General features: G+C 39.4%; 2 protein-coding genes across 5 annotated transcripts; one reads left to right on the top strand and one right to left on the bottom strand.

Moving 5' to 3' along the window:
- The first annotated feature begins 5,971 nt into the window (after positions 1 to 5,971).
- mmp13 (matrix metallopeptidase 13) lies at positions 5,972 to 9,670 on the top strand. The gene is made up of 11 exons (XM_022761204.1): positions 5,972 to 6,066; positions 6,184 to 6,294; positions 6,679 to 6,806; positions 6,898 to 7,046; positions 7,186 to 7,311; positions 7,408 to 7,563; positions 7,739 to 7,859; positions 8,057 to 8,190; positions 8,287 to 8,446; positions 8,610 to 8,713; positions 8,808 to 9,670. The coding sequence occupies exons 1-11, from the start codon at positions 5,977 to 5,979 to the stop codon at positions 8,906 to 8,908; spliced, it is 1,380 nt and encodes a 459-aa protein (XP_022616925.1). The 5' UTR covers positions 5,972 to 5,976; the 3' UTR covers positions 8,909 to 9,670.
- A 6,038-nt stretch (positions 9,671 to 15,708) lies between these two features.
- tsku (tsukushi, small leucine rich proteoglycan) lies at positions 15,709 to 25,342 on the bottom strand. 4 transcript variants are annotated; one of them, XM_022761253.1, is made up of 3 exons: positions 25,077 to 25,342; positions 19,239 to 19,549; positions 15,709 to 18,248 (listed from the first exon to the last, which is right to left on the bottom strand). In XM_022761253.1, exons 2-3 carry the CDS (start codon positions 19,542 to 19,544, stop codon positions 17,508 to 17,510), a joined length of 1,047 nt encoding a protein of 348 aa, XP_022616974.1. In that variant the 5' UTR covers positions 19,545 to 19,549; positions 25,077 to 25,342; the 3' UTR covers positions 15,709 to 17,507. The 4 variants fall into 4 exon arrangements, with proteins under 4 accessions (XP_022616974.1, XP_022616978.1, XP_022616977.1 ...); XM_022761257.1 differs by lacking the exon at positions 25,077 to 25,342 and adding an exon at positions 24,330 to 24,510; XM_022761256.1 differs by lacking the exon at positions 25,077 to 25,342 and adding an exon at positions 24,365 to 24,510.
- Positions 25,343 to 27,547: the final 2,205 nt, after the last annotated feature.

Raw genomic sequence — 27,547 nt, 5'->3', positions numbered from 1 at the left:
GAATTTGTGTCGCTCTGGTTTTATGGTGTGACTACAGACGTGGTAATGAAGTCATTTTAGGCAGTGGTGATGACTGAGAGTGAAGTTTGGCGCTCCGAGGTTACAAGCTTGAGGAGACCACTATATGGCAGGACATCCACACACACACACTTTCACACTGAAAAGGCACCGGAGATGTTACATATCAGAACAAGTAGATGAGATATCCGTATATATATCTGCAATATCTGTCCCGAAAAGCATCTTTTTCATAATGATGAGTATTGAAAAGCTTTGTCTGTGTTTTTCTAATTAATGCTGTACTTTAAGATACTGTACATCTTCAAAGTACAAAAAGGACTGAGTCAAAACGCAACACAACTTGCAATGCTTCACATATGAGTTTATCAATGATGCAAAACCAACGAGTACTGATTGTTTAACAATTGTAACCAGTAATAAATCTACTTCACTTCATAGTTCATTGTTGTTCACCTAGGGTGTAGGTTTGCATGTGGGTGGCAGGGACATTTGCCTACCAATGTTTTGGTGAGGACAGTGTGCAGAGTACAACTGTGTGTAGTTTTTATTTAAATGTAAATACCGGTCTTGGGTTAATAAACCATTCGGTCAGGTTCCTCGCAGAATCACACCAAGATCAGATAATGCTGCTATTATTTTGAAATGTACTTCATGTATGTTTTGCTTTAAAATTGCATATCCACAATTTAAAACAGACACTTAAACAATAAATCAAACAAAACTGAAACACATGATGGTGAATTTAGAGCCACTATGTGTAGAATTTGAAAATATCGGACTTTGGCTTCCCCTAGTGGCAGAATCATAAAGTCACTGTGGCAGACTGCAATGCAAAGTTTCACCTCCCTACTCTCCCCCTACGCACCAGACCTGAGATAAATGGAACAAAGCAACATTTTGATTTTTCAAGGAGTGTCTCCTTTTTCTACAAGCAAAAGCTAATTAAATAATTTAAGTGATGTTAAAACTGTGGTAAATTCTAGACTAGCTTTTGAAAAGCCAATTTATAATTCTACAGTTTATATTTTGGATGTAGGAATACTTTTCACAGCAGTAACCTAACTACATATTCAGTTATGACAATATGATAATGTTTGGTTCCTCAGAGCTTTCACAATAAGCCAGCAATGGCAAGTAAGACTTGACTCATTCTGTGGCAAAGCCATCTCACATGATGTTGAAGCAAAAAGCTAAATGGGGGTACCATCAACACAAAATGGTCTAATAGCAACAGATAAGACGATAGCAAAAAATTCTGTTGTGATCATTTCTTCTCTCTTTGTCTCTTTTCTTTTGAGGAAAACTAATAAAATGTCATTTTTGCAGCCTCTTCTGATGATGGACCAGAACCATCTGTGAGCTCCCACTCCAAAGAGTCTCTGCTGCCCTCCTGTGGCATTTCTCCGGTACGTCATTTCTAAATTCTGCTCAGTGGGTCTGATCTTACCTCGCAGCACTCACTGTGGTTTGAATCTTAGCAGTTGCTCAGCATTTTAATTGAAACCCTTTTTTGATATTTCATTTTTAATTAAAATACAGATTCAATTGTGTACTGTACCTTTTCTGATCTTGCTGGCACCCACGTAATCCAACCCCTCCCTTTACTGTGGGCATTAGCTGATTCATATTATGGCTCACTGGCCATGTTCATTGTCATTGCATCACATTACAATCACTTGGCAGATTTTGTCCAGAGAGACTGATGAGCAGCAGAGAAGCTGGTGGCAGGTGAAGCAAGGCTGGTAGATGTTGCACAGCATGCAGGTATAGCAGGATGAGGTTTATTCCCAAAGCACAGGAGATACAAGGTATAAAGTCAAAAAAGGCAATATAAGAAAAAGCAAAAATCTTGAATTAAACACACAATGAGGCCTTAATGTTTCTGCCACACTGATAGACTGAACGATCTGGTATGGATTGACTGGAGCAGCAGGGTTTAGTCACTGCATGCTAATGAAATGACGAGGAGCAGGTGAGCTGGCTGATACAGACAGGAGGAGGATTAGAGTGGATCACCATGCCCAGAGACACAAAAACATTAGAGAAACATTCAAGGAAAACACAAATATAACTTAACTCAACTCAAAAATATCAGACCACAAAAAAGCTGAATGTGAACAAGTTGGTTACAATACCTGCCCAAGTGTAAATCTGTTCAATGTGAGTTAGAATATTCTTAAATCTTACTTTCTGAATCATCTGCGTGTAAAAGAAATGTAAAGTAATTGGATTGGACTGGCTCTAAAAATCACCAAATTGTAAAAAAAAAAAAAAAAACTTGTAAAACTTGTACTGCCCCTGCCCCACCCACTGTGTTTGTTTAACTGTGGTCTGCGGGGAGATCCAGACACATGTTGCTGAGTTTTGCTGATGTGCGACAAAACCAAAGGCACTGTGTTGTATTTACCAATTGTTTTAACTGTTTAATGAATGGATCTTCTTTAGCGAAAGATGTGTTTAAGCATAAAGTAGCTGTTGGCTTTTCATATGGGTGTGACATCTGGTCTCCTGCTGCTCATACAGCACAATTAGCTTTCCACAAAACAATGAAACAGCCTGACCATGTCTGATTTTTCTCCCGACATTCCTCCCTGTCATCATCTAAACTGAAACACCTACAAAAAGTACCCCAAATTTTTTTTCTAATCCAGTGCTCATTCTAAAGTTGGGACGTATGAAGAATGAACTTGGCCTGAGAACCTAGACAACAAAGAAACATCCAGCTACTTCATATGGAAAATAATTAGATGGATGTTTTTGCACAGAGGAAGAAGAGGAAGGGTCACCTGGTTTAAGGCTCAGTCTGACTGTGTGTTCATATTTATAGTTGGTTTGTTGTATGTATAACTTTTTGCAGGGCTCCATGATCAATAAATACCAGGTCCTGTGTAAGATTAGGCTGATCTCAGTGTTGGCGACTGTCAATCATAATTTGACGTAGTTTGAGACATGGCACAGCTGCACCTTCACCAGCAGTTCATAAATAATCAAATACATTCAGCTATGAATTGCAAAAAGAACAACAGTGTAAACCAACTGAAAGAAACTAGTTCGTCCTGCATCAGCTTTTCACTGACACAGCGGGGAAGTGGTCACAGGTCATGTCTGTACAAACCCATAACACATCCCATGCCAAAGGTTTATGACCAACAGTGACAATTTAAAGAGTATATGAGTACTATCCCTGCCAAGTCACAAAAGCAGTGGGCTGGTCCATCACACCAGTTCCAAGCAGTGGAATTAACAATAACAAAATCTAACGGGCTTTGGGTTGGACATCACCAAAGTGCTGAGCTTTGTTGCCTTGCTTCTCGAGAAGCAAGGCAACAAACCACCAAGAAGCGTAGTCATGCCACTAAAGGCATCAGCCACTTCCCAGTTGTGTCAGAGAAAGGTCGATGTAGGATGATAAGGGACCAGAGAGAGGTTTATATTAACTCTATATTGAGATTTATTTTTTCCCCTTATCTCTCATAATTCTCTGTTGTCAACTTTCCATGACAGAGCTGCTCCTTAATGGCAAACCAAGGTTTTAGTATGTAATGTGTTCACACTGAAAGAGTGACTAAATAAGCTCTACTCCAGCCAGCTGTAGGCCTACAGCTGAGGCTGATGGATGCTGAGCTAGGCCTGGTGATGTAAAGCTGAGCATCACAAGTTGAATCTGATATCTCCTAAACACTTGCCACAGAGATGACTCTCTCGTTTTACAGGTTCGAGTCTTCACTACAATATAGATACAACGTGATTTTTAAGAACTGTAACTCTTTGCCCACAAGAAGTGGGTCACAGCACATATCAGTAGTGTCTATGTTTGCCAATATTTGTGTGTGTGTGTGTGTGTGTGTGTGTGTGTGTGTGTGTGTGTGTGCGTGTTTGTGTGTGTGTGTGTTTGTTGGTGAGCATTTTAAAATAACAGCAAAAATCCCCATAACTGTCAACTTCCCCGAGGCATGAGTCAGGATCACCCTGTTAACCACCGTCTACACAATGATGTTACTCCAAAAATATTTGTCTCCACAGGATACTGCAGTGTTTAGACACAAGTGTCTGTTACACAATACACATGATATCACTAATGGGCTGCAGATGAACACGACATCTGTGATGTTTGATTAGTACCCGTGTAATTCTGAACATCATTTACTATCTACAATAATTAACATCAAAAGGAAAGTGAGGGATCAATTTGACTTTTTAAATTGATCAGAGGGTAGTAAATGTTCCACACACACATATATATATATATATATATATATATATATATATGTATATATCCGCCACTACAACTATTGCTCCTTTATTATGAAATGTCACCGATGATTAGTGATCATGCCATGTATGAGATTTGGTCTTCTCTGGCAGCGCGGCAGCATAGTACCTACTGTAAATGCAAAACGTGACATACAGTGTCATACTTAGAAAAAAAAACATCAGCATTGCAGACACTTTCCAAAAGTATCTTGATAATGACTGGAATTGTGACACTGTTAAATCATTCTGTCAAATGTTTGCCATCACCTAATTGTCATCAGTGCAGCAATTTAAGTAGAACTGGATTCTTTGAATCTATAAAAGAGTGTTTCTGTATCTAAATATGTGAGCGATGCCTTTATCTGGATAACTTCTAGAGGTCATTGACCAGCCTCTTTTCACTATGTGGAATTCCACTGATGTTACAGGAGCTAATAATTATATACCATTGTTGTCTCACACAGACACTGATGGAGTAGAAGCAGTAATAGACGACATGTCTTTACCTGCCTTGTCTGCAGGGACCAACAGATACCTACACAGCTATGTGTAAAAACATCTTAACTGCTCGTGGCACCAGATGAGAAGTCAGAGAATTAGCACAAACATCATTAGGATTCATCCTCTGAGCAACATGAAAATCTGCACCTCATTTCAGGTCCAATAAATGAGATATTCCAGCCCGGATCAAAGTGGTGGACCGACCAACGGACAGACTTCACCTATAGGAGAAAAATCAACAATTTAAATGTTACTTTTATGATCAAACAGCTCTCTTACTATGTATCTTGTGATCTATGCGCTTCTATATATATAAACTCTGTGCTGTAATTAATCGTAATTCAGTTTGTCAGACAACAGTTCCCTATAACACCGGTACATCTGAATCACATATCACTGGAAATGGAAACATAGGAAAACACTTACAGTAAGTCAGGAGGAGCTGGTTTTAATTATTACCAAACAAAATGCATGCAGGGCATTTGTTTGCATGGAAACAATTCACTGTCTGTCTTTATGAGAGTGCTCACATTATGTTGAATACAGTCATATAATACAGTCATATGTAAATCTCATTACAAAAAAACATTTAACCTACATGTTTTCATCACCCCTTTCTTTATTTTGACGTGTGTTTGTTAGTCACGTATCCTAAAACGTCTTCACCTAAAATAAAAAGATACAGAATGACAATCATGAGACCAGCAGCAGTATAAAAGTATTCCAAAAATTCCCTACTTTTTAATAGTGGGGCATTTATTTATTTTTTTTTTTAAAGTGAAGAAGATGGACAGATAATAACTAATTATGTGACTTTGGGATGTATTCATCCCAAAGTATTTTCTGCCAAAAAAGGGAAGTCTCTGCCCACAGGAATGGCTTCACAGACTTTTTGCCTAATAAACATTTTCAGTAAATCTATTGGCAAACTCCTTGAGTCAAGGCAAATTGTGAAATGCTTTATCAAAGCATTTTTAAGTGGGTTCAAAGGGGTACACTCAAACCACAGTCACTGTAGTTTTACACATACCAGCACATTCTCCACAGGCAAAGGAGGAAGTGGCTAGGTGCTTTTACATGAATCACTGGGACCCTTTGAAAAAAAAAAAAAAAAAAAAAAAGGGGACCCAAAACACTATAAATACCCTTCAGAAGTTCTTGAAGCCAATGACTGGTTTGGACAACACAAAGACAACAACAATGATAGCCTTGCTGCTGCTGGCGCTGGTCGCTCACTCCTCTGCTGTCCCTCTGCCGTCTGGGGACAAAGACAACCAGAATTTAGCAGAGGTAAGATCTTCAGAATGGCCACTGTCTTAAAATGTGATGTTAAAAAATGCGATGTGGTCTTAATTTTTCATGCCCCTATGTGATTTAGTTGACAACATTTTATTCTCTTTCAAATAGAAATACCTCCGTCGCTTCTATGGTCTTCCAGCTGGTCTCCAAGGTAGACAGGGGGCATCAAGCCCCTTTGAGACCAAGATCAAGGAGATGCAGAGATTCTTCAAACTCAAGGTGAGATACAGAAAATATGTAATTATTACTTAGTTCTAGGTTTCAGGGCTGATCTTTTGTCAGTAGCTCACCACAGTCATGGTTTTGTTGGTTTTGTGGTTCACCCTTTGTGCAAGTGGGGAAATCTGCTTACCCTAAAACTGTATGTTTCTTTTGTGATTTTTGGAAAGCCTTTCCGTGGGAAAAATATACCTTAAAGTGCAAAAGGTTTACTACAATATATTAAAATTAACAAAACAATCAACCCATGATTTTCAAAGAAAACCACAGGCTAAGAATATGATGAGGACTAAATCCGCTAATAAAAACTCTTGACAATGTTGGCACTGTTTGTTACTAACCGTGGTAACACATATTTTCTTTCCACTTCCTCCGCCTCTGAAGGTGACTGGGAATCTGGATGACAACACTTTGGACCTGATGAAGCAGGCCAGATGTGGTGTCCCTGATATTGGGGAGTACAACCACTTCCCTCGACACCTGAAATGGCAAAATAACAATGTCACATTCAGGTACGCGTTAAAATGATAACTGTGGATATAGAAGGAGCTGAACTTTTCATATTCCCTTGCTTACCTTGACCTCTTTTCCCTCATGTTTCAGGATTTTGAATTATACACCAGATCTGAAGAAGTCTGATGTAGACAGAGCCATTCGCAATGCGCTGAACGTTTGGGCTGATGTCACCCCTCTGACCTTCAAGAAGCTGCATGTGGGCAACGCTGACATTATGATCAGCTTTGGATCAAAAGGTACGATAAACCTACAATTCTAAACCTTTATTCTGTTTGACATAAAAACATAATTGCTTGCTCTGAGGAGAAAGCATAATGGTGCAAATTCTTTCAAATTCTTTCAATATAGCAATTTTTTTGTCCTTGTATTCTGCAGAGCATGGCGACTACAACCCTTTTGACGGACCTGATGGTCTGCTGGCTCATGCCTACCCACCAGGGCAAGGCATCGGAGGAGACACCCACTTTGATGAGGACGAGCACTGGACCAAAGATTCATCCTGTGAGAATTATGCACAAATGCTTAATATAAGTCACTATATTGCAGTGTGATGATTACCACTGAACAATATTTTGATTGAAATTATTCTCTCTACAGCTTACAACCTGTTTGTAGTAGCAGCCCATGAGTTGGGCCACGCCCTCGGTATGTCCCACTCCTCAAACGCAGGTGCCCTGATGTACCCCGTCTACACATACACCACAGGCTACCCACTGTCTGAAGATGACATTGAAGGCATCCAAGCTCTCTATGGTGGGAAGACACATGATTTTGCGTTTTGATTAAGGATTAACTAGAAACTCAAGAACCGAAAGTCACGAGTCAAATCACAGCTATTAATACAATGCTTTTTAAAACATTTTCCTTATGTTTTTTTCATGAAAATATTATTGTGAACAGTGTATTAATGCTAGATGTTCTATCACAGGTCCGAACCCCAACCCAAGGAAAGTGAAGCCAAAGCCTGACGCACCAAACAAATGTGACCCAAGCTTGAGTTTTGATGCTGTCACAGAGCTCAGAGGGGAGACCATCATCTTCAAAGACAGGTAAGACCCGTGACGGTTCATACAAAAATGATACATAAACTAGGCCGGAAACCTATAATCACTTTCCACCATGGATTCTGGGACTTATCTCCTTTCTTCTGAGTCTCACCCTAAAAAAAAAGCTCTGTAAATGCACTATGAGATTGTAGATCTGTTTATTGTGCCATATTTTGTTAACACGCTGCACCTTGTTGCAGATTCTACTGGCGTATCCATCCTCAGATGGTGGAGCCTGAGCAGACACTGATCAAGTCCACATGGCCCTCCATCCCCAACAAGGTGGACGCCGCTTACGAGAACCCAGAGAAGGATATCGTCATCATATTCAGTGGTGGGTTATTAATGTTGCTGTCGTCCCATTGGATGTTCTATATGTGTTGTTATTTTATTCTATTTTGACTTTGGTCTCTGATCTGTGTTTCCTCAGGGATCCGAATGTGGGCTTTGAATGGGTATAACATTGTGGACGGTTACCCTAAGTACATACACAAACTTGGCCTTCCCAAGACTGTAAGGAAAGTAGATGCAGCTGTTTACATCAGAGACACAGGCAAAACTCTACTCTTCACCGAAGAGGATTATTGGAGGTACGCGGAAATGCATGCTACACATCTCAGTTATTTTAAAGTTTTAAAGTCTTTAATTCTGCACTACAGAGTATTCTTGGTGAACAAAGATCACCTGAGTGATTCTTGCCAGATGTAATGTTGTGTTTCATCAATATGTCTTGCTGTTATTTGTCGCCCACAGCTACGATGAAGCGACAGGAACCATGGACAGTGGTTACCCACGAACCATTGAGGAAGACTTTCCTGGAATGGATGATGAGGTTGACGCTGCTGCTTATCACTATGGTAACACGAAGCCTTTGATACCATATTTTCATGAATATTCAAAAGGAGGATTTTTTTTTTTCACAGCACTTACCCCCACTCTGCTCTCTTTCAGGATACTTGTATTTCTTCCATGAGCAATTGCAGTATGAATACAGTTACACCTCGAGGAAGGTCATGCGCATCCTGAGGACCAACTCAATCCTCAACTGCTGATGAGGTGGTCGCCGACTGGCAGCAAATGGCTTAGAAATATGTGTAATTATAGCTGGCTATATGACGAATGACAACAAAGTAAATATACACAAACATACAGAGGTGTAAAAATGAGACAATGGAAAATGCAGCCCGATGAATGAGCGGGGAAGTGGACACATGGATCAACATCAGAAAAATGTTTATTTTCACTAGTGCTGGACACATGTAGGTCATGAAATATGTTTGACACAGAATGCTGGAAAATTCTTCGTTTCTATAACTCCTTAGATTATTGCTATTTATTTTACAACTCTATATTTGCACAAGTTTCACTATGGACAGAAAGATCCTCAGCAAGTTAAGTTTCTTGTCAGTGACAGATGGCTTGGCTGGTCTGTGAGCTCATTATTTGACTTGTTATCACACTAATATATTAGTATTTCAACAAAGAGCTTAGCAGTTTAATATAAACTGAATTTGTCATTAGATTTTGTTTTGTAGATTAATGAAAGTAGAGTTGAGCCTAAAGCTCTACTAATGATGTCAGTGTTAAAGAGCTGTGTTGTTGTCACTAACTTTTGGTTGTTCCAAAGATAGCATTTAATTTATTTTCCTCAACACTGCAGAGCATATGCAATATTTTTATATATTGATTATGCCAAACATTACGCTGAACACTTTACAAGTGTGCACAAAACATCCACTTACTTAAACCTGATTTTTGTTTAAACATACTCCTTTTCATCTGATGTCATTTTAACACTGAAACATTTCTGTGAATTTCTGTGTCAGTATTTTCAAAAGTGTTGACAAATGATTTATTCAATAAAAATATGTGAAACTAAAGCAATGTGTGTGATTGATTTGGACAATGAAGCTGCCTGTGTACCTTACATATTTTGAACCAATATTGTATATTTTAAGTCAAACCTCTTGTTTGTTTGTCTGGGACGTCTGTAGTAGAATGTGTAGAATAGTAATATAATGTACTATATATTATGTAGTAAATATAGTGTAGTAAAGTACACACACAGGAAACTTTAAAACTCTGCGACTTGTAGTTACCTACCTTTTTCACTAGAGTGCACTCCTATCAACTGTTTGAGCACATAAAGGTCCTGACTGCTGAATTCATAGAAATCCTCACAGTAATTATGGAACAGGTTAAGTGACGTAATAGTACATACAGAACACATCATGAAAATATTCCACTGATCAGGTTTCAGTCTCTAAACCATTGAGTGTGCGGCTCCGTTCCTGAATTTGGGAAGAAAAAAAAATCAGTGTATGCTTCATTAGCACAACAAATGTTGGGGAAAATCTTTGGCTCTGGCCACATTAAATCTCAACATACCAGACATCAAACAGACTAAGCACTAATCATATTAATAAAGGGCCATTACACAGAATATCTTCGTCCACCAGCATCCTGTAACAGCTTAAGGCCAATTTATCTGAAAAGAAAGTATAAGGATATGTGGGATGTTTCATGAAAATTAAGAATTTGTGTACTGTGAGCAGCCTGGTTTTGAAAGGTCAGTAAAGTATCTCTAGCTGAAGTTTAGGAAACAGTGAAGCTTGAGCCAAGCAGCATAATCCACAGGCCCAATCATGTGGATGTAATTACAGTGCAGTGAAGCAGTCACCTCATTAGCTTATTTCCGAGGTACTGCGTGGTATGGGCTGTGTCACAAATTCTGTGTGTTCATCACTGATGTTGACTTTGAAAGTCTAAGCTCCAGTTTAGAGAAACACAGATGATTTATCTGGGAGTAAGATGCCTTCTACATTAGTCCTTTTTTCAATTAAAGTAAGATTATCAGGTCATTTGCATGTCTCAGAAATAATACAACACATTTTCTCTGCTTTCTATCCTTTGAATGTGTGAGTGTGAATTGTAATTTTGCAGAGAGCAACTGAAAAAGAGAAGGGAGACCTGATGAAGAAGTTTAAACAACAGGCTAACAGGCTCAGTTGAAACTCCAGTAACTTTACGGAGATGTTTGTGATGTTTAGAGATGCATGTTTGTTGCATGAGAGAAAGTTGAAGCTTTTTCTAATGAATGTTTAGTGCCAGGATAACTTCGTTTTTACTATGGACAGAAAGATCCTGAGCAAGGTAAGCTTCTGGTCAGTGACCGTTGGCTTGTTCGGTCTGTGAGCTCATTAGTTTAGCAATTTAACATAAACTGTATTTGTCTGTAGACCTTTGTAAATTAAGTGAATTGTTATCAATAAAAGAAGCGTGGAGAGTAAAGCTGTATTAATGATGTCAGTGTTAAAGAGCTGTAGCTCTTAGACTGCAGTCATATTTCAAGCTTTTCTAATAAATGTTTATTTTAGTGTCAGGATAACTTTGTCTTCTGTACGGGAAAGGTGAACAAGACAGTCTCTGGTCTGTAAACAGTTACTACTGGCATGCTCTTTCTCCTCAGTGGTTTTTGCAGAAATAGAGCAACTTTCAGTATTGACTTGACTTTTGACTTTTGTAGAGCACTGCAACTGAGAAACATAAAAAATTAAATTACTTTTAGCCTATGTGGATTTAGAGGTCATATTTTTTGGGGGGATTTTTGTTTTTTTAATCTTATTCCACTCATAGTCATGCACCTTTCCCTGTTCCTGTGACGGGCAGGAGTGCTTACCATAACCAACTCTTTCAACTCATTCAAAATGTAGCAAGGAGGATTTGAGCTCTTGCCAAATGCAAAGATCGTGAACCCTGAATTTTAATGTCTTTCCACCAGTTACAAGGTCGTGAGCTGATGCTGAGTTTGCTGACGTTTGAATTACAGTCAAGTCAGTGTTTCAGCTACATTACAGAGCATTCCCTGCTCTGTGAGCAGAAGAGTTTGATCCTTCAGCCAAGACTCAAGATACGGTGGGTGTGCATTGACTAATGAGTGCTCCTAGACTGGAGTGAGCTCCCCGAAGCTATAAAAAAATAACCATAATGTTTTTATCCAGCTCTTATTTTTCCTAATTTTTCTATTATGATTTTGTGTTTAATCACTTTATTTGCCCCCGTTTAAGCACAATGGCAGGTTGACGTTTATAAAAATGTGGAGCGAGTATAGACAGTTGAAACAGGTCAGTGAAAAATGGCACTGGAAAAAAGGTGGTATCCTTAGAGGAAAACCTTCACATGGTCCAGCCCAGCAGCTCCTGATGGAAACCAGATGGAGGAGAACGACAGAGAGGGCAGCAGAATCAGGATATATCCCCTTTTCCTCTGGGAAACTCCCTCCTCGGATCACCAATATGAGACGTGGTGAAGCAACACTGTTTCTACACTGATTATACTGAGTGTGAGCAGGCAGCAAGGTTTACGAAACACCAATTGAAAGCTGTCTTCCCTTCACCTATTTTGAGGAAAAGTTTAAATTGCTAATTTAAGTGGTGGATGGTGTTAGACTGCAGGTCAGATAGGAGTCTTGTTCACCTTGTTTTAAAGGTGCTGATGAATGTGCTTTTTGCTGTGTGCTCATGATAGTGGCAAATACCATCCTCCTGTATCTGTTCAGCTTATCTTCCACCTTAATCGCACTGATGCCTTCAGTGTGCTGGCTGCCTTGTCTCATCTGCCAGTTGCCATTCTTCCTCTCTTCCTCTTCCCAGAGCAGAATAGAAAAAACAAACTGAAGTTGTGGTGTTTATGCTTCACTGAAAAGGCACAGTCTCTGCTGGAATGTGGAGAAAATCAGGATCTGTTCAGTGTTGGCCTGTAAGTTTAGGTAAATCAGACCAGATATGACCCAGAGCACAGTCATAAAAGTGACTCAGTAGCTGATTTTATCTCTGTGGAGTGACAGCGACCCTTGCAGCAGCATTTTGAGATTAGATCATGTTTACGACATGTCACAACTTCAGCTATTTGATCCCAGAATTGCGGCTTTACCATTTAAAAACCACCTCATCTCATGAACTCAGTTGCACAAGCTTTAAACAAATATTGGCACTTTGTAAAGACAGGTAAGCAAGGCTTTCATTGAGAGCCTGATGGTTTGTTTATACTTTAAAAATATAATATCTATAATATAGATATTATATTTTTCCCCAAACTGTTATATGATAATGTCCCTATATGGATTTATTTTTATTGTGTTTTCACCTGACAACAGTGCTATTGACGTATTAATGCCCTGAATGCCCTCTGGCTTGTCGTGCCACCGTGACAATAGACACCAAGGCACTGTGTCAGCGTGCTGCCGCTCAGCACAGAGGTTTTTGTTTTTCAGACAAACAAAAGATCAGCTCAACTTGTCACAGTCCACAAAGATTTGCTTGTTTTTCCTGAGGGCCACTAAAAATCTGTTGAAGTTTGTACCACTGTATGGCATTGTTGTGCTTTCTGTAAACATATTAACAGAAACTTGCTTCTAAAAGCACAAATTATGGGTTTCACCGGGGACAAAAAGTAAAACCTTGCAGTGTTTGGAGCAATATGGGCTCATTGTTGAAGCAAAGTGTATTAGCTGCTTGGATAGCCTGATCCTCCAGAGGATCTATGCGGGAAGGTCAAATTACATTAGTTTGATAGTTGTTCAAGCAAGAACAGAGCACTTAATAAAGACACCCTGGTTCTGCTTGCCTGAATTAATTATACACAGTTCAAAGCTTCCGTCTGCTTTGAAGTAATTACGTCTCAGAGCCAGACCACTGCAGAGAAGCAAGTGATTACCTTTTGATTACTTCACCCACATGTCCCACACCACCGTAATGCAAACAGCACGCCTAAATTAAGTTGTTCTCAAAACTAAAGATTATGGGTGATGTTTAAAATCATCTCTCCGCTGCCGGTCTGTTTTGAAAAGCAACATAAGAACAAGAAAAACAGGAAGATAAAGTCAGTTTTTCTTCGGTAAACGCTGAGTCAAGTAATAAATCTTGTTGAATCTTGTTCAAACTTGGATTAATGTGAACTGCTGTTAGTTTAGAAGCAATAACACCACAAATATTTGCACATAACTCACACCTACAAATACTTATTTGTTTCTGATTTTTTGTTGTTTTTTTTTTCAGACATCAGCAACGTGACTGAAAACACGGCTCACTCACTCAAAGTTTCTGTTGACCCAGTTTCAACTTCATCTACAGAGAGCAACCTGAAAAAAGGTCTCTTGTTCTCATGATTACTGCCTCCGCTTCCAGTGACTGACGGATATTTAAAGGCACTATATTTGTGTGATGACTTTACTTCAAACCACAAAAACAAGCTTTTACATTGTCTGTTTTTTCTTCACTTTGAGGGGAAATGAACTTTCTTTTTTTTTTGTAGTGTCAAAAGTTAACCATACTCTAATTAAATGTCACTGCGCTGCATCGTGGGTTCATCAGGGTTTGTTTTTCTGCATCAAACTGAGATGTCAGCATTTCTTTCAACTGCTCTATCGATTTCCAGTGCTTTGAGAAACTTTTTCACCTTCGCTTGCTGTTAAAAATCAAAACAAGTGCCCTTGAACTTGTGGGTTTTCTCTGGTTAGAGTCTACAGAACCTCATTTTTCTCTAAGCCAGCTAGTCTATGATGTTTCATACAGATTGCATTGCAACACATTTGTGCTGTTTTTCAACACATCTGTGCTCGTCCCAGACTAGACAGAGGGACATTGTTAGGAGCAAACTGAAATGTAAATAGACATGTGACCTGATCTTCTTTCAGTGTAGCTTTCTGATGAAGTCCTTGTTCTGATTAACGCTGAAATTTCTGTCACATCTCATGTCCGTTAACATTTTATTTCACTTCAAACAATCTGAACTCAAGCTGGACTTTATGCTCATACATGAAGAGCTACAACAGTGGGACCAAAGTGAAAAAAAAAATGTTCTCACTTTTGATGTTTAACCTGATTTGTTGTGCTGTTGCATTCCCTGAATGTCTTTGCGATTTCACAGTGTTGTAGTGAGCGTTTATCCCAGTGCTACTGAACGCAGGCGGGACAGTTTCTGATGGATGTTTGGTTCCTTAGGTCTCAACATGCCAACTCTTCAGGAGATGGACCAAAAAGCACCAACATCTGGAAGTGTTTTCTGCAACGGGGTCAAATCCAATGGGGCTCTCAAGCAGCCTCCCACCAGCTCGAAGAGAATAGAGTCACATTCACACATGCACAGGCTTAAATAGACCCAAACACAGGATAACTGGGGGAATTTGAGCTTGTTGAAAGAACTACCAGTGATCCTCTATATTGTCAAGCTCAGTTTTCAGGGTGTGACATGTACAGTCCAACTCTGATGCAATCTGTGAAAACCCCTCGCTTTAGTCAGCCTTTTCTTTGGTTTTGGCTGTTTCTGGGTGTCTTGGAGTTTAAGAGAAAGGAGGGTATAATGTGAATGTTTTCTCTGTCTCACGGGACAAACGCTCATTGCCAGACACACACAGGAGATCAGTAAGCTACCGTGACTGAAACCCAGCTCATTCCCCCTCTTTCTCCTTTCTCTTCTCGTCTCACTCCCAGTCACCTCCTTGGCAGGTTACCAACCCAGTGTAGCATGGTAACCTGCCAAACCCTGACGTGTCTGCCCACTTTAGTGTTTATTAAGAGCCATTCAAGACCACAAGTGTGTGTATGAGTCTGTGTATCCAGGCACTTTCAAGTAAAGAAAGAAAAAAAAGCTTTATATACAGCATGTTACGAAGTTGTAAAAAGTAAAGAAACTGTTGTGAGGAAACCGCAGACATCTAAGCTTTCCTCTTGTCCTGTAGAGTCACACCCTGCTATGAGTCAGTCCTGTTCATAGAAATCACGACTGCTTTGAAAAATAGTATTTTCAGCAAAAAGTTAAACACAGTGTCGACTCTGACACAATCTTTCCTTGTGTTTGGTTTTGTTTTTAATGTGTGTTTATGCTCCTTCACTGACACACCAAACCATTGTTGCCATTCTTACATCACACAGAACATGAGTAACAGCAGTCATTCAAAGCACATGCGAGAATAGTCAGTTTATTACATATATGATTCATATATATATATATGTATATATATATATATATATATACATATATATATACACACACACGTTATATAAGTTATATACAATATAGTTAATATATATAAACTTCTACACCAAGACTGGGCTCATCTGGCTTTTGAAAAAAGGTTCATTTCTTTTCAAATCTCAAAACTAAGACACCAAAGCCTTTACAAATAGCTGACATTCACAACCTTAATGTGCAGTCTTGAGGCTGATCGTCTTCTTAGAAATACCACAGAAATGCTAAAGTAAGGTTACAGGTGACAGCACAGTGCAGCTGGGAGTTTAAACATCAACAGATAGCGGCATCACTTCATTACTAAATATGTGAAAGTTGTCTCAGATTTGTTCTGAACCAACTGTTTTGTTGAACTGGAGACAGAAGGTCAAAATAAACTCTGCATCAACATGGACACAGCTTGTTTGATCAAGTTGTGTGCTGTCACTGAAACAGTGAGCACCATATCCAAGGACGCATGCACCTAATTTACAAAGGCTGTACACCAAACTTAGTGTCATAATGAAGAGAAATTGTCCAAATACATTGGACATGTTTTCAGATTCAGGCTAATATTTGTAGAAGCAAATTCAAGTAATACAATGTTTATTTTGTGGTTGTTACACAAAAAGATATTTACCCAACTAGCTTTATCACAGTGTGTTTAAGTCTTTACTTTTTCCAGACCACACTTGATAAATAATTAGCTTTTTCGCCGAGAGTTAGATAAGAAGTTTGATACCATCCTCATGCCTGTATGGTAAATATGAAGCTATAAACAACCAGTTAGCTTAGCTTAGCATAAATACTGGAAAAAGGGAGAAACAGCTAGCCTACTTCTGTCTTAAGGTAACAAATCCATCTTATTAATAGACATTTCTTTTATCTGTACATGAACTATAAAAACATGTTGTGGTTCATTAGTGAGCTTTAGAGGTTCTTCAGACAAAGTCTGGCTAGGTGTTTCCCTCTGCCCCCAGTCTTTGTTCAAAGCTAAGCTAATCAGTTGCTAGTTGTAGTTTCACACTGAATAAACAGATATAAGAGTGGTATCAATCTGCTCAACTCACTTTCAACTAGAAAGCGAATATGTGCATTTCCCAAACTGTGGAACTATTCTTTTAATCATTTCCATAAAGCATCACATTCAAAGTCAAATGAAAATTCTTAGTGGTCAGCAGAAGGTTTTGTACTACAGTGGATGACACTTCGGCCACATGTAAGTGCATTATTTAAAAAAAAAAATGCAACTGGAATAAGTGCAAATAACTGTTAATATGGTCCCACTTTAAATTATGTACACTAAGTACAAACATTACTTTTTTTACTAAGTTTTGAATTTATGAAAGACTCTCTACCAGATTAGACTATACTGTATGTTAGGATGTAAAAGCAATTGTTCTGTGCTATGTTAAATGCCGTACATTTTGCCATTGAGTCTCTAAACAGTACAGCATTTGTGATATTTGTGTCAAAAGTTCATGAAGGCTGCGTTAAACCTTCAAGACATATTCCAATGTTTCACCTTGAAACAGAGGTAACTGAGTGAGAGTTACACAAAAAAGTGTTTTGCATATCAAAGCAGATAAGGCACACCTCTGGCATCTGGATTGTAAGGAGTGGTCCATGTCCACAGGCACAGTCTCACAATGCGATGCCCTCCATGTTACAGTTCAGAACCTCGTTGTGTTGGACATGACCCAGCTGCCGGTGGAACTGTCCCTGTTTCTGGGTCCTCCAGCAGTGGATGCTTCGTCCCAGTGTAATACTCTTAATACTGGGCAGGTGGGTCAGTATGTTATTTGGCAAGGATGCCACACCCGAGCCTGACAAATTCAGCTCTTGCAGGGAGTCTAGTCCACTAAAAACAGCAGGGCTCAGAGTCTTCAGCTTTTGGTTGCTGGAGAGATCCAGAACCTGGAGGCTCTGGAGGCCCTTGAAGCTGTAAGGCTCGATGTCCTGAAGCTCATGGAGACTGCTGATGGATAAATGAACCAGATCTTTCAGCTGAGCAAAGGCTCCCACCTTGATCTGCGTGATGGGGTTACCATCCAGATTGAGGTACCTCAGCGGAAGTCCTGCCAGCCCGGGTACACTCAGCAGGCGGTTTGCTGACAGATTTAAGCTTTGAATGTGTAATGCTCTTCCATGCAAAGTCGTGGAAACTGACATGAGCTTGTTATGAGACAGATCCACGCTGACAGGTTCACCGTTGACTTTAGTAGTGAACACATCCATGTCGAACTCCTGGAAGCTGTTGTGGCTGAGGTCAACTTCAGCCAGAGGGAGGCCAGAGAAACAGCTCGGGGAGAGGCTCACCAGGTTGTTGTGGCTCAGATCCAGTGTCTCCAGGTAACGCAGCTTGGACAAAGCATTAGAGCTTATCTGAAAATGAGGAGGCGGGGAAGTGATTGACAAAGAGAAAAATAAAGAAAACACGTAATGCAGTTGAAAGAAATTCTCACTTTTCTGTTCTTTTAAAACTTCAAAATATTTTGAATGACTCACCCTGCCCTCTGAGGTGTTCACACAAATTTATCCATCAAACATGATTTGGAGTGACCAGCTAACCCTTCATATCATTAAAAAAACACACTTGGCCATTAGTGTGTAGTAGCTAGCATAATAATATCATAGGCCTGAGGTTTGAGTGTGCTAATGGATTATTTTGTCATGATAAAACCACTGAAATGTTTCTCTGTAAAATGCTAAATGTAACAACACAACTTGCAATAACTGATTGATCGAAAAGAAGCTAAGAACACAAAACTGGCACATTATCAACTTGTTAGCCTCCTATTCGCGTATCCAGCATATACAGAGAAACATTAGCTCTTATGTTGTAGCCATGTTTGTGTCTAGTTGATAAATGTAAGTCCAATATTCACTCTCATTTTAACCCTGTCCTTGTCTCCACCACTTGCTGAGGTAAATATCTGGCTATTTAGCTTGTTTAGCTGCTAAATGCTGCACTGGCTAGCTGCTAGTTTTGTCTGTATGCCATTTGGTGCGCAGCAGGTTTAAATAAGTGTATTTTTATAGTTTTTTGTGCTGAAAACCGCTGCCTGCTGCAAGTAAAAACGTTGAAAATGACAGTGGTGAGAGTAAACCAAAACACTCAACTGTCAGTAACACTTATTAACATTGGTTACACAATTTCATAACTTAAAAAGTTAGTTAACATTCGCTAACATTAGCCACAAATTGTGTCCAAGCATGTAACAATGAAGCAGCAATACCCCAAAGTTTATTAAATTGAGAGTGGGTGCTTTATTTTCATTATATACTCAACTTTTAATTTGCACGAGACAGAATATTCTATTAGTTGTATTACTTCGTTTTAAGGTTTATACATGACTTCCATGAACCACCGACCTTCGTAATATGGTTGCTGCTGAGGTCCAAGCTAACGAGGGTGGTATAGCCTGGACCAGCTAACATGGTGTCACTGAGCGGTCCCATGGCAATGGAGGACAAGTCCAGGTGGGCAGTGTCCAGTGGGATGGGAATGGGCATGTTGGTGCTGGGTCCCAACCCGCGACAGTCCACCCTGGTCAAGCTAAAGCTGTCAAACAGGCCAAAGCTTTCCACCTCACAGCGGCAACCAGGGTGGCAGTTCTTAACAGTGCTGGCCTGGACACCCGCCAGCAGCAACAGGCCAAAACACAGGAGGAGTAACATTATGCCTGGGGAGAGAACAAATGTTTTATTAGCATTGAAATCTTTTTAACCACGGCACACCCGTTAATGGTTTGGATAGTTTTCTCTAATGGAATCCAATAGGATGTTCTAATCAGCTTTCAGTAAACAATCAACATCAAAGAAACAGCCTCAATCATCAGGCCCTGGGGCTGGTTTCACAAAGATACACTTTGACTGTGGCTTAAATATATCAGATAGTCAGACTTCAGATAGACATCTAAAGTCTTCCGTTGCACAAAGCAGTTTAATTCTTGACTATAGTAAATCCGACTGTGGTAAATGAATTCTGGATAAATTCCGATTTTTTGCTAAATAAAAAAAAATGGCCGACCAAATCACCGCATTCAACCGCTGACCTCCGTTTACCCCAGCAGAAAATGTTTGTCTACTGGAAGAATTCAACAGTTAAAAGGACGTTTTACTTGGGAAATTCAGCGAACAGTGTAACAATAGGAAGAAAATCTGATTTGGAAAAAAATTGCAGCGACAATGAACATTGTGAAGATATACGGTGGCCAGTTGCTTCTGTTTTGGGGGGACAAACGGTGGACGAGAGAGGGGAGTATGTGGTGTCAACAGCGGTGCGACTGGGGCTTCCACACCGGCCAGCGTTGGCGCTGACAGCAGCCTCCCGAGAGGGACAGACAGAGGCCAATGACAGCCAAGATAACACAGGTAATATTAGTCCAACAATGTCTCTAGTGATTGTTTTAATGACAGCAGCCAAAAGAAAAAGGTTTTACTTTGTGACGGTTGTTTTGGTATGCTAGCCGGTAGCTAGCTGCTAACGATGTAACGATACAGGCTATATGCAAGCTACCGGCAAATTACATGTCAACAAACGCTACAATTTGGCCTCCAGAGTGCTACTGGCCAGCACAGGTGTCACTGATTGGTACCATGGTAACATTACTCTTGGACCTGAATTAGCCTGGGGGTAAAGTGTCTAATTTCTTTGGCTTAAAATTAGTCAGTCTTTATTTTTTGTGAAATAGTCTTACTTGCATTAGACTGATCTATGAGCCAAATTAAGACTGGTCTAACACTACAGACCAGTCTGAAATATCTTTGTGAAACTGGCCCCAGACAACATCAGAACACCTTGTTTGTGATTTTAGAAGTTAGAGGAGCGAGGAGCAGAGAGGTCATTGTTCAAATGTCGTATTCAAGGTATTTGTTAATCTTCTGGAAAAGACTTTAAAGACTTTTCATGCAACTGGAGTAGCCTCAAATTCCTTCTTTCTTGGTTTCCCAGTGGGTGTGACCCGATTTCTTTGATGAAAGAGTTCATTTGCAATTTCTTAGTTTACTCACTACAGTGACTATGCATTGATGTAAAAATGAAAATCAAGGCCCTTAAAATATCTCTACTTTAAAAAAGGAAAAATGAAACGTGTCCACTCTCTGAGCATCTCCTGTGAGCCTCAGAAATAACTTCTCATTCTGAAAATTATACTTCCACATGGTCTGATACTATGATACCACTGCATCTGAAATGGCAGTAGAAATTATAGCTCCAAAATGAAACAATATAAATGCGACATAAGTACACAGTCTGCATATTCAAAAAAATTATGAATGATTTAATAAAATACATACACACTAATGTTTAATTTTTAAGTGAATAAAAATAAATTCTTTATCTAAAACCAGAGAAGAACCTCTCATACCTTTTTTTCAACTGTTGTTAGGTCCCTCTATGTGTCTCTGTCATGTGTAAATGAAAGCTGAATAGAGCTCACCCTGTTCAACACTGTTCAACTTCAGCAATGTGTACACACACACAAACACTCAAATAAGTATGAATACTGGCCAGAGGTTAAGAGTTGTGCAATAGGTAAAAATGAACAGTCATGGTAAAGTCACCCTGTCATGACACAGAAAAGCACGCAATCAAGATAAAACCTTTCACAGCATTACAGCTGCATGAGAAATTAAATTACAACCTCACAATGCATTTAAAATTTACATCAGTGTCTAATCTGTCACTGAGGCCACCTTTTGTCCAGAATTTATGGAAAATGCTCAATCAAAAAAACAAGTATTTTTCATGAGCAAGTTCGGCTTTTCCTATATGCATATTAGTTAATTCTTGCAAAAAGCAGTACGATAACAATGCTCTCTGATCTTTTGATTGGTGTTAAATTCTGACTCTGTCTTTTATGGTCTGCAGTTAAGTCACACACAGTGATTCGGGTTAAGGCTGTTAACAGGTATATCTAACATGGGTTAAGGTTGTTTATCCTAGCTTATGTAAGATGATGAGGTTGCATAGCTGCATAATACTTTTGGATCAACATATGCAGGCTGATTACCATGGCTCAAAGTCTACTTAGACAGAGCTGCTCACCTCTGTGCAGTGTTTCTTTAGTTTTAACCCTTGAACTTCTTACTGTAATACTGATGGTGTGGAGTAAATGTAATCAACTGAATGATTTCAGTTGTGTTTCACTCACCCTGTCTAGTGAATTAGTGTTATCAAGGTTTCTGGTGTCCTGTGTCCATTATTGTTTTGTTCTGCTATATAAAGGGTATGACTTTAATATTAAAAAATAGTACTAAATTTTTTTCAACTAAACCCTAGGCCACTTTACATAAAGAAAACAAGCAAAAGATGAGTTAGTATTTTACACCAGTGTTTTCATGAAGGCCAGAATCCCTCCAGCTGCAGGTTTTGACCAAACAGGAATGGGCGAGTTTTATGAGCGTCAAATTAAGCTGAGTTCACAAATCTTTCACTCACTGAACAAAATTTAACAAGATTTTTTTCTGGTTGAGCTCTTCAAAAGCTCAATAGTCCACCCATGGAATGAGCAACATAAAGGGCAGAGGGGAAACTTGATGAATGTACTGATGTCATGCATAGTGTTGTGTGGATTAACTCAGCACCTTCAGGTTTTAAAGCAACCGCTAAACTCTTATATTGTGTATATATATTACATCATTGGCTGTCACAAAAAATGATAGTAAGCCCTCTCTGCAATTGCAAGTTGTGTTTCACCTCATGAAAACTGCCTCCTACAAACTACGTGGTCTTCAGCAGCTCATCACCTCTGTGTGGTTTTGCAGCCACGTTCATCTGTCCCTTCTTCCCCTCCTGCATCCTTGGCTCCATCTGTTGCTTCAGCGAGGACTGTGAACTTTCTGCACCAGGTGTTCCTCTGAACCTCTCGCCAATAAATCTCAGCTAACGGCAAACTGCTGCTGCTGCCTTCAAATCAGCCACATTCTAACTACTGCAATTATCCAATGGCAACGGCAGTTAAGAGCTGTGAACCCCCCAGAGTGGACAATTGGCAAAAGCCTGTGAAATCACACCCCGACACCTTCTCACTTTCGGAGGTCTTTTCACACCTATTTATCCTGGGAGAGCAGAACAACAACCTCCCCTGCCCTCTGAGGATCATCAGTCGTTAGTTGTTTATTTATGTATTTATTTACCAACCTACACCTAAGGCATACAGCAGCGATTATTTTTATGGCACGATTTTCACAAAATTATGACTTATCACCTCTGAACTACACTCAGACTTCTGCAAAACTTAAACAATGTGATAATCCAATTACCATCGAGTGTTATCAGTGTAAACGCAATCACTTAGCATGTCAAAACCCAATATAAAAGCACCACTTTTATTGCCTACAAGCAATACACTTATCTCAAGAGATTTTGTCGAGCTGGATTTGTTGACAGTGAAAAGTAAGAAACACATAAAGTAAAAGACAAAAGTGAATATCCCTAACATAATATCCTCTTAGCTCTCTCATTTAACACATCTATATGTATCTATAACCCCATCTAGCCCTCAATTCGTTTAGTATCCTCTAGCGCACTGATGTGTTCCTAATGTCATTGAGGCCGCTCTTTCCCAATTTAATCTTCAAGTTGAAGGCTGAAAACTGTGTAATTAGAAGATGGATGCCACGCTAATCCTTTTAAGCTAAATTAATGCATGACACTGAGGAGGAGGCAGTGAGTTTATATTAAATAGATGGTACTTAAGTGTTTTAAAACAATTAGGCAGCAATGGGACGCCTACAGTTATGGTGAATAAAAACATTCACAAGAACAGAGATTGATCAAATCCATCAAAGCACATTTTAGCAAGGCTGGAAGAGACAGTGTTTCAGAAAGAAGTGATGAAAGATTTATAAGAGGTGAAGCCACACAGTATGGCTTGAATATAATTACCATTTCTGTCAATGTGAAAGTCTAGTGTAATAGGTTAACTTCACTGTAGGCTGTATGGATAATATCAAATAATGTCAATATACTGGTGAATATGTTCTTTATTTGACAGAAAAATGCTGAAGCTGATATTAAAATTAGTATAACTTACCAGAGGTGATACATATGTTTGTATTGAAAACCAGTGATGATGAACTAAGTACATTTACTCTAGTACTACTCCACTACATTTGAGAGGGAATTATACTTTTTACTCCACAACATGTATGTGACAGCTTCAGTTAACATTTTACTTTTAAAACATCTATGATCAGTTTCTAAAGTATGATGCATTGTTATAGATGAAACCAGTATACTTATCAGTAGCTTTACCTTCAACATGCTACAACATGAAAATGCTGCTTACACAGTAATCTACCTGTAACAATACTCAAATAATATAAAATATAATTATATAACACAAAAAAGGGTTATTCTGCTGCACATACTTTTACCATTGAAAATTTAAGTAGGCTATCTATAGCTGACAATACCTCTGTACTACTTAAATAATATTTTGAGTGCAGGACTTTTACTTAACAGTAACAGTAGTTTTACATTGGTGCATTACCAGTTATACTGAAGAAAAAGATCTACTTCTTCCAGCGGATATCCCAAACAAAGCTCTTCTTTCTGGCTTTAAATGTCAATTTCCCGGCCTCTTTTCCCCTCTGTGTCATAAAAAATGACTGAAAACTGTGACAAATTTGTCGCTGCCCCCTCTGCATTACAACAGAGTGAACAACCATGCCATGCCCTGGGAAGTAAACATAAGGGGCGGGTGTACAGACTCCGCATGGGCACCTCTGCAGATCAAATTTCCTGCAGCCGTACGTGGCAAACCACTGAGAGCAGAGACCTCCAGTGTGGCCTTTTCGGATAAAACACTCAAAACGGTTATCACATGTGTAAGTCAAAGTACCGTTAATAACCCCATCAATTTCAACCCCGCCCCTTTCAGCTGTCAATCATTGCTCCACATGTCACCTCTGCGCGCATCATTCACAGAAGTTTTCTCACAGTTTTTTTCTCTGTGTCTGAATAATTTGCGGTAACGACACAAAAGAGCCTGGTCAGTTCAGTCGGGACACCAGGGGCGGTTTCTTAAACACAGAGGCAAACGTGAAATCTGATCTGACCACAGAGTTCCTCTGTCCGAAACTACACCGCTGACAGACGAGGTTTTCACAGACAGCTTCTGACAGACAGAAATGAGAAATAAAAGAATAAAAACTCTCCTACTTTGATGACTTTCTCGTCAGCCGGTGTTCCGAGTAACTTACTTTGGTGCCTTTCATCCAGACTGTGCGCTTTTCGGACGTTTTTCACTTCACCGCTCCCATTTTTCCAGACCCCCGCAGCGCCGCTGTGTCCCGGTGGTTATCCTGCCGGCTGGTCTACATGAGCTCCGCAGATCCCTCTGTGTGTCTGTTCCAACGCAATAAACTGCCAGGAGCTGGAAACACTAGGGCATACTCGTCTGTTCCCATCCTATAAAGTCCTGCCTGGTAGACTCGGCTCGTTTTACCACTGTCAAACTCGCCGGTGTACAAAATGAGAGAACTTCCCATCGATGATTTCCAAAACAAAACGCTTCAAATGCGACGTCAGGGTCTGTTACGAGTTTCACTCCAAGTCTAAGCAGATATTTGCGCTAAATATATCCCGTTGTTATATATTTTGTAGTTCTGTTCATGTTACCAGTTTTTTCATTGTGTTGCCTAGGCTACTGTTGTGTAGCCATGGTGTTTTTAATGTCATACAGGACAGAGTGAAATGAATCACTTCAGCCTATTGACTTAGCTAAACCACAACGATGAGTTAAACGTTCATAAAAAATAAAATAAAAAATCCCCGTTTTTTTCTTTCATTCTTTCTTTGCTCATTCTTTTTTTTGTTTATTGTTTGTTTGTGTAATTTTACATTTAACACACACATCATAGACTTTATGGCACACACATAACTGAAAATAATAGAACTTAAACCGTCACCGTCTGATAAGCAATATTTTTCTAACTAGAGAATCTCAACTTTCTTCCTTGACCAACATTGTGCTTTTATTTTTAAAGGCTCACACGTGTGACTTCCGGGCTCTGTCTGCTCTCTCAGGTGGATTTGACTCTACTCATCGGCGCGCAGTGGAGTCGCAGCAAACTCAAACCCACTCGAAAACAAAAGCTGAAACACAGTGTTGCGCAACAAGGCGTCGGTTTGTTTCATTTGGCCATAAGTTTGCATTTTGATGTAACTGATAAAATAAATTATGTGAACGGAAACAGACGTTTCCTGTTACTGCCTACTCAGCAGAGCTGCACTGAGTCTTTAAAATCTTGCAGACAGAGCCTGTATAGGTTTATATGAAGTAATTTAAAAATATTTTACTTAGTAATATGCCATTACAGTGTGTATGCAGGAAATATTAGTTTAAAAATCGTTTCCTTACACTAATCTAGACAAGAGACCCTGACAACAACTTTAACAGGATAACTCCTGCACATACTGCTGCACAGCAGACCAAAATAGATCTGTGTAGACATTAGGTTGCATCATGTTAGATCAGACATTGTAACAATTTCTCTAAAAGGAGGGTCAGACACACACGTGATGAATTATGGTGAACATCTGTCGCTGCTCACACAATGCTGAGGGGCCTCCACTCTTCATCTGCGACCTTGGCCATTGTTTTCCTCATGAGAGCATGACAGCATGACAGCATCACAGCACACACCCATACAGTACAACACACATATGCACTCTCAAGAGTCCACACAAATTAAGGCCACAGTTTTGTTTTGTTTTTAAAAAAGAGCAAAGATTATTGTGTTCATGTAGCTACTTGTAGGCTACACACAGTCAGACACACACACATACACACAACCCACTTGCATGTTGCAGTGTCTGGGAATCTTCAAGGCTGTAAAGATAAGATAGGGGCTCAGACAGGCAGAATGCAGAGTATAATATCGGTATGTAAAAGGAACAACAACAAAAAAACTGTGAATGAAAACCCAACATATGTTAATGAAAATATCTTAACTAAAGCAAACACAACCATGGTGGTACTTTAATTATCTACACATCAATTACATTCAATTCCTGTTATAACATTCTTCCTTGTTAAGGGACAAGGAAGAATGTTACAAAAATATCCCTATTTAATCTAGGTTGAAAGTAGATTTGTGCAACTTTTTATCATCCAAAAAGATAATGAGTCCATGACAAATCAAGTCTACTCTCTTTATCAAGGTGCAAAATAGAGAAGGCTAAGCGTCACTGCACACTCTGTGTCCACTAGATGGCACCAGAACTAAAGCCATTCTCTAATAAATTTACTGTGTGCGGCTGCATTGTGAAGGATCATGAAGGAGCTCAAATAAACCAGCTCACTTGACATGACAGCTTCCACTGAAAGTAGAGGAAAATAAAAGAAAAAATGTTGGAAGACACAAGTGGACAGTGTGGCTGCTATATTACAGTGGAATCAGCACAGTCTGGCTTAGTTTTGACCACGAGGCCTGAGATTTGTATTGATCCTGCACAAATCTTGTTGAGTATGTACTGTATGTAGTCCAAAAGTGACAGTGAGAGGCCATACGATCTGAGCCATAAGTATTTTAACTTACACTCTTGCTCATGATATGTGATATAGGCTAGGTCTACTCTCACTTAAAACCATACCCCTAATTGAATATAGTCAATTGTATCTTATTTTTTAAGTTTTTGAGATCCATACTTCATAAGGTTAAACCACCTC

Source organism: Seriola dumerili, unplaced genomic scaffold (assembly GCF_002260705.1).
Source record: "Seriola dumerili isolate Sdu_G_001 unplaced genomic scaffold, Sdu_1.0 BDQW01000391.1, whole genome shotgun sequence".
In the NCBI taxonomy this organism is placed as follows: Eukaryota; Metazoa; Chordata; class Actinopteri; order Carangiformes; family Carangidae; genus Seriola; species Seriola dumerili.
This window is presented reverse-complemented; position numbering and strand designations above follow the sequence as displayed.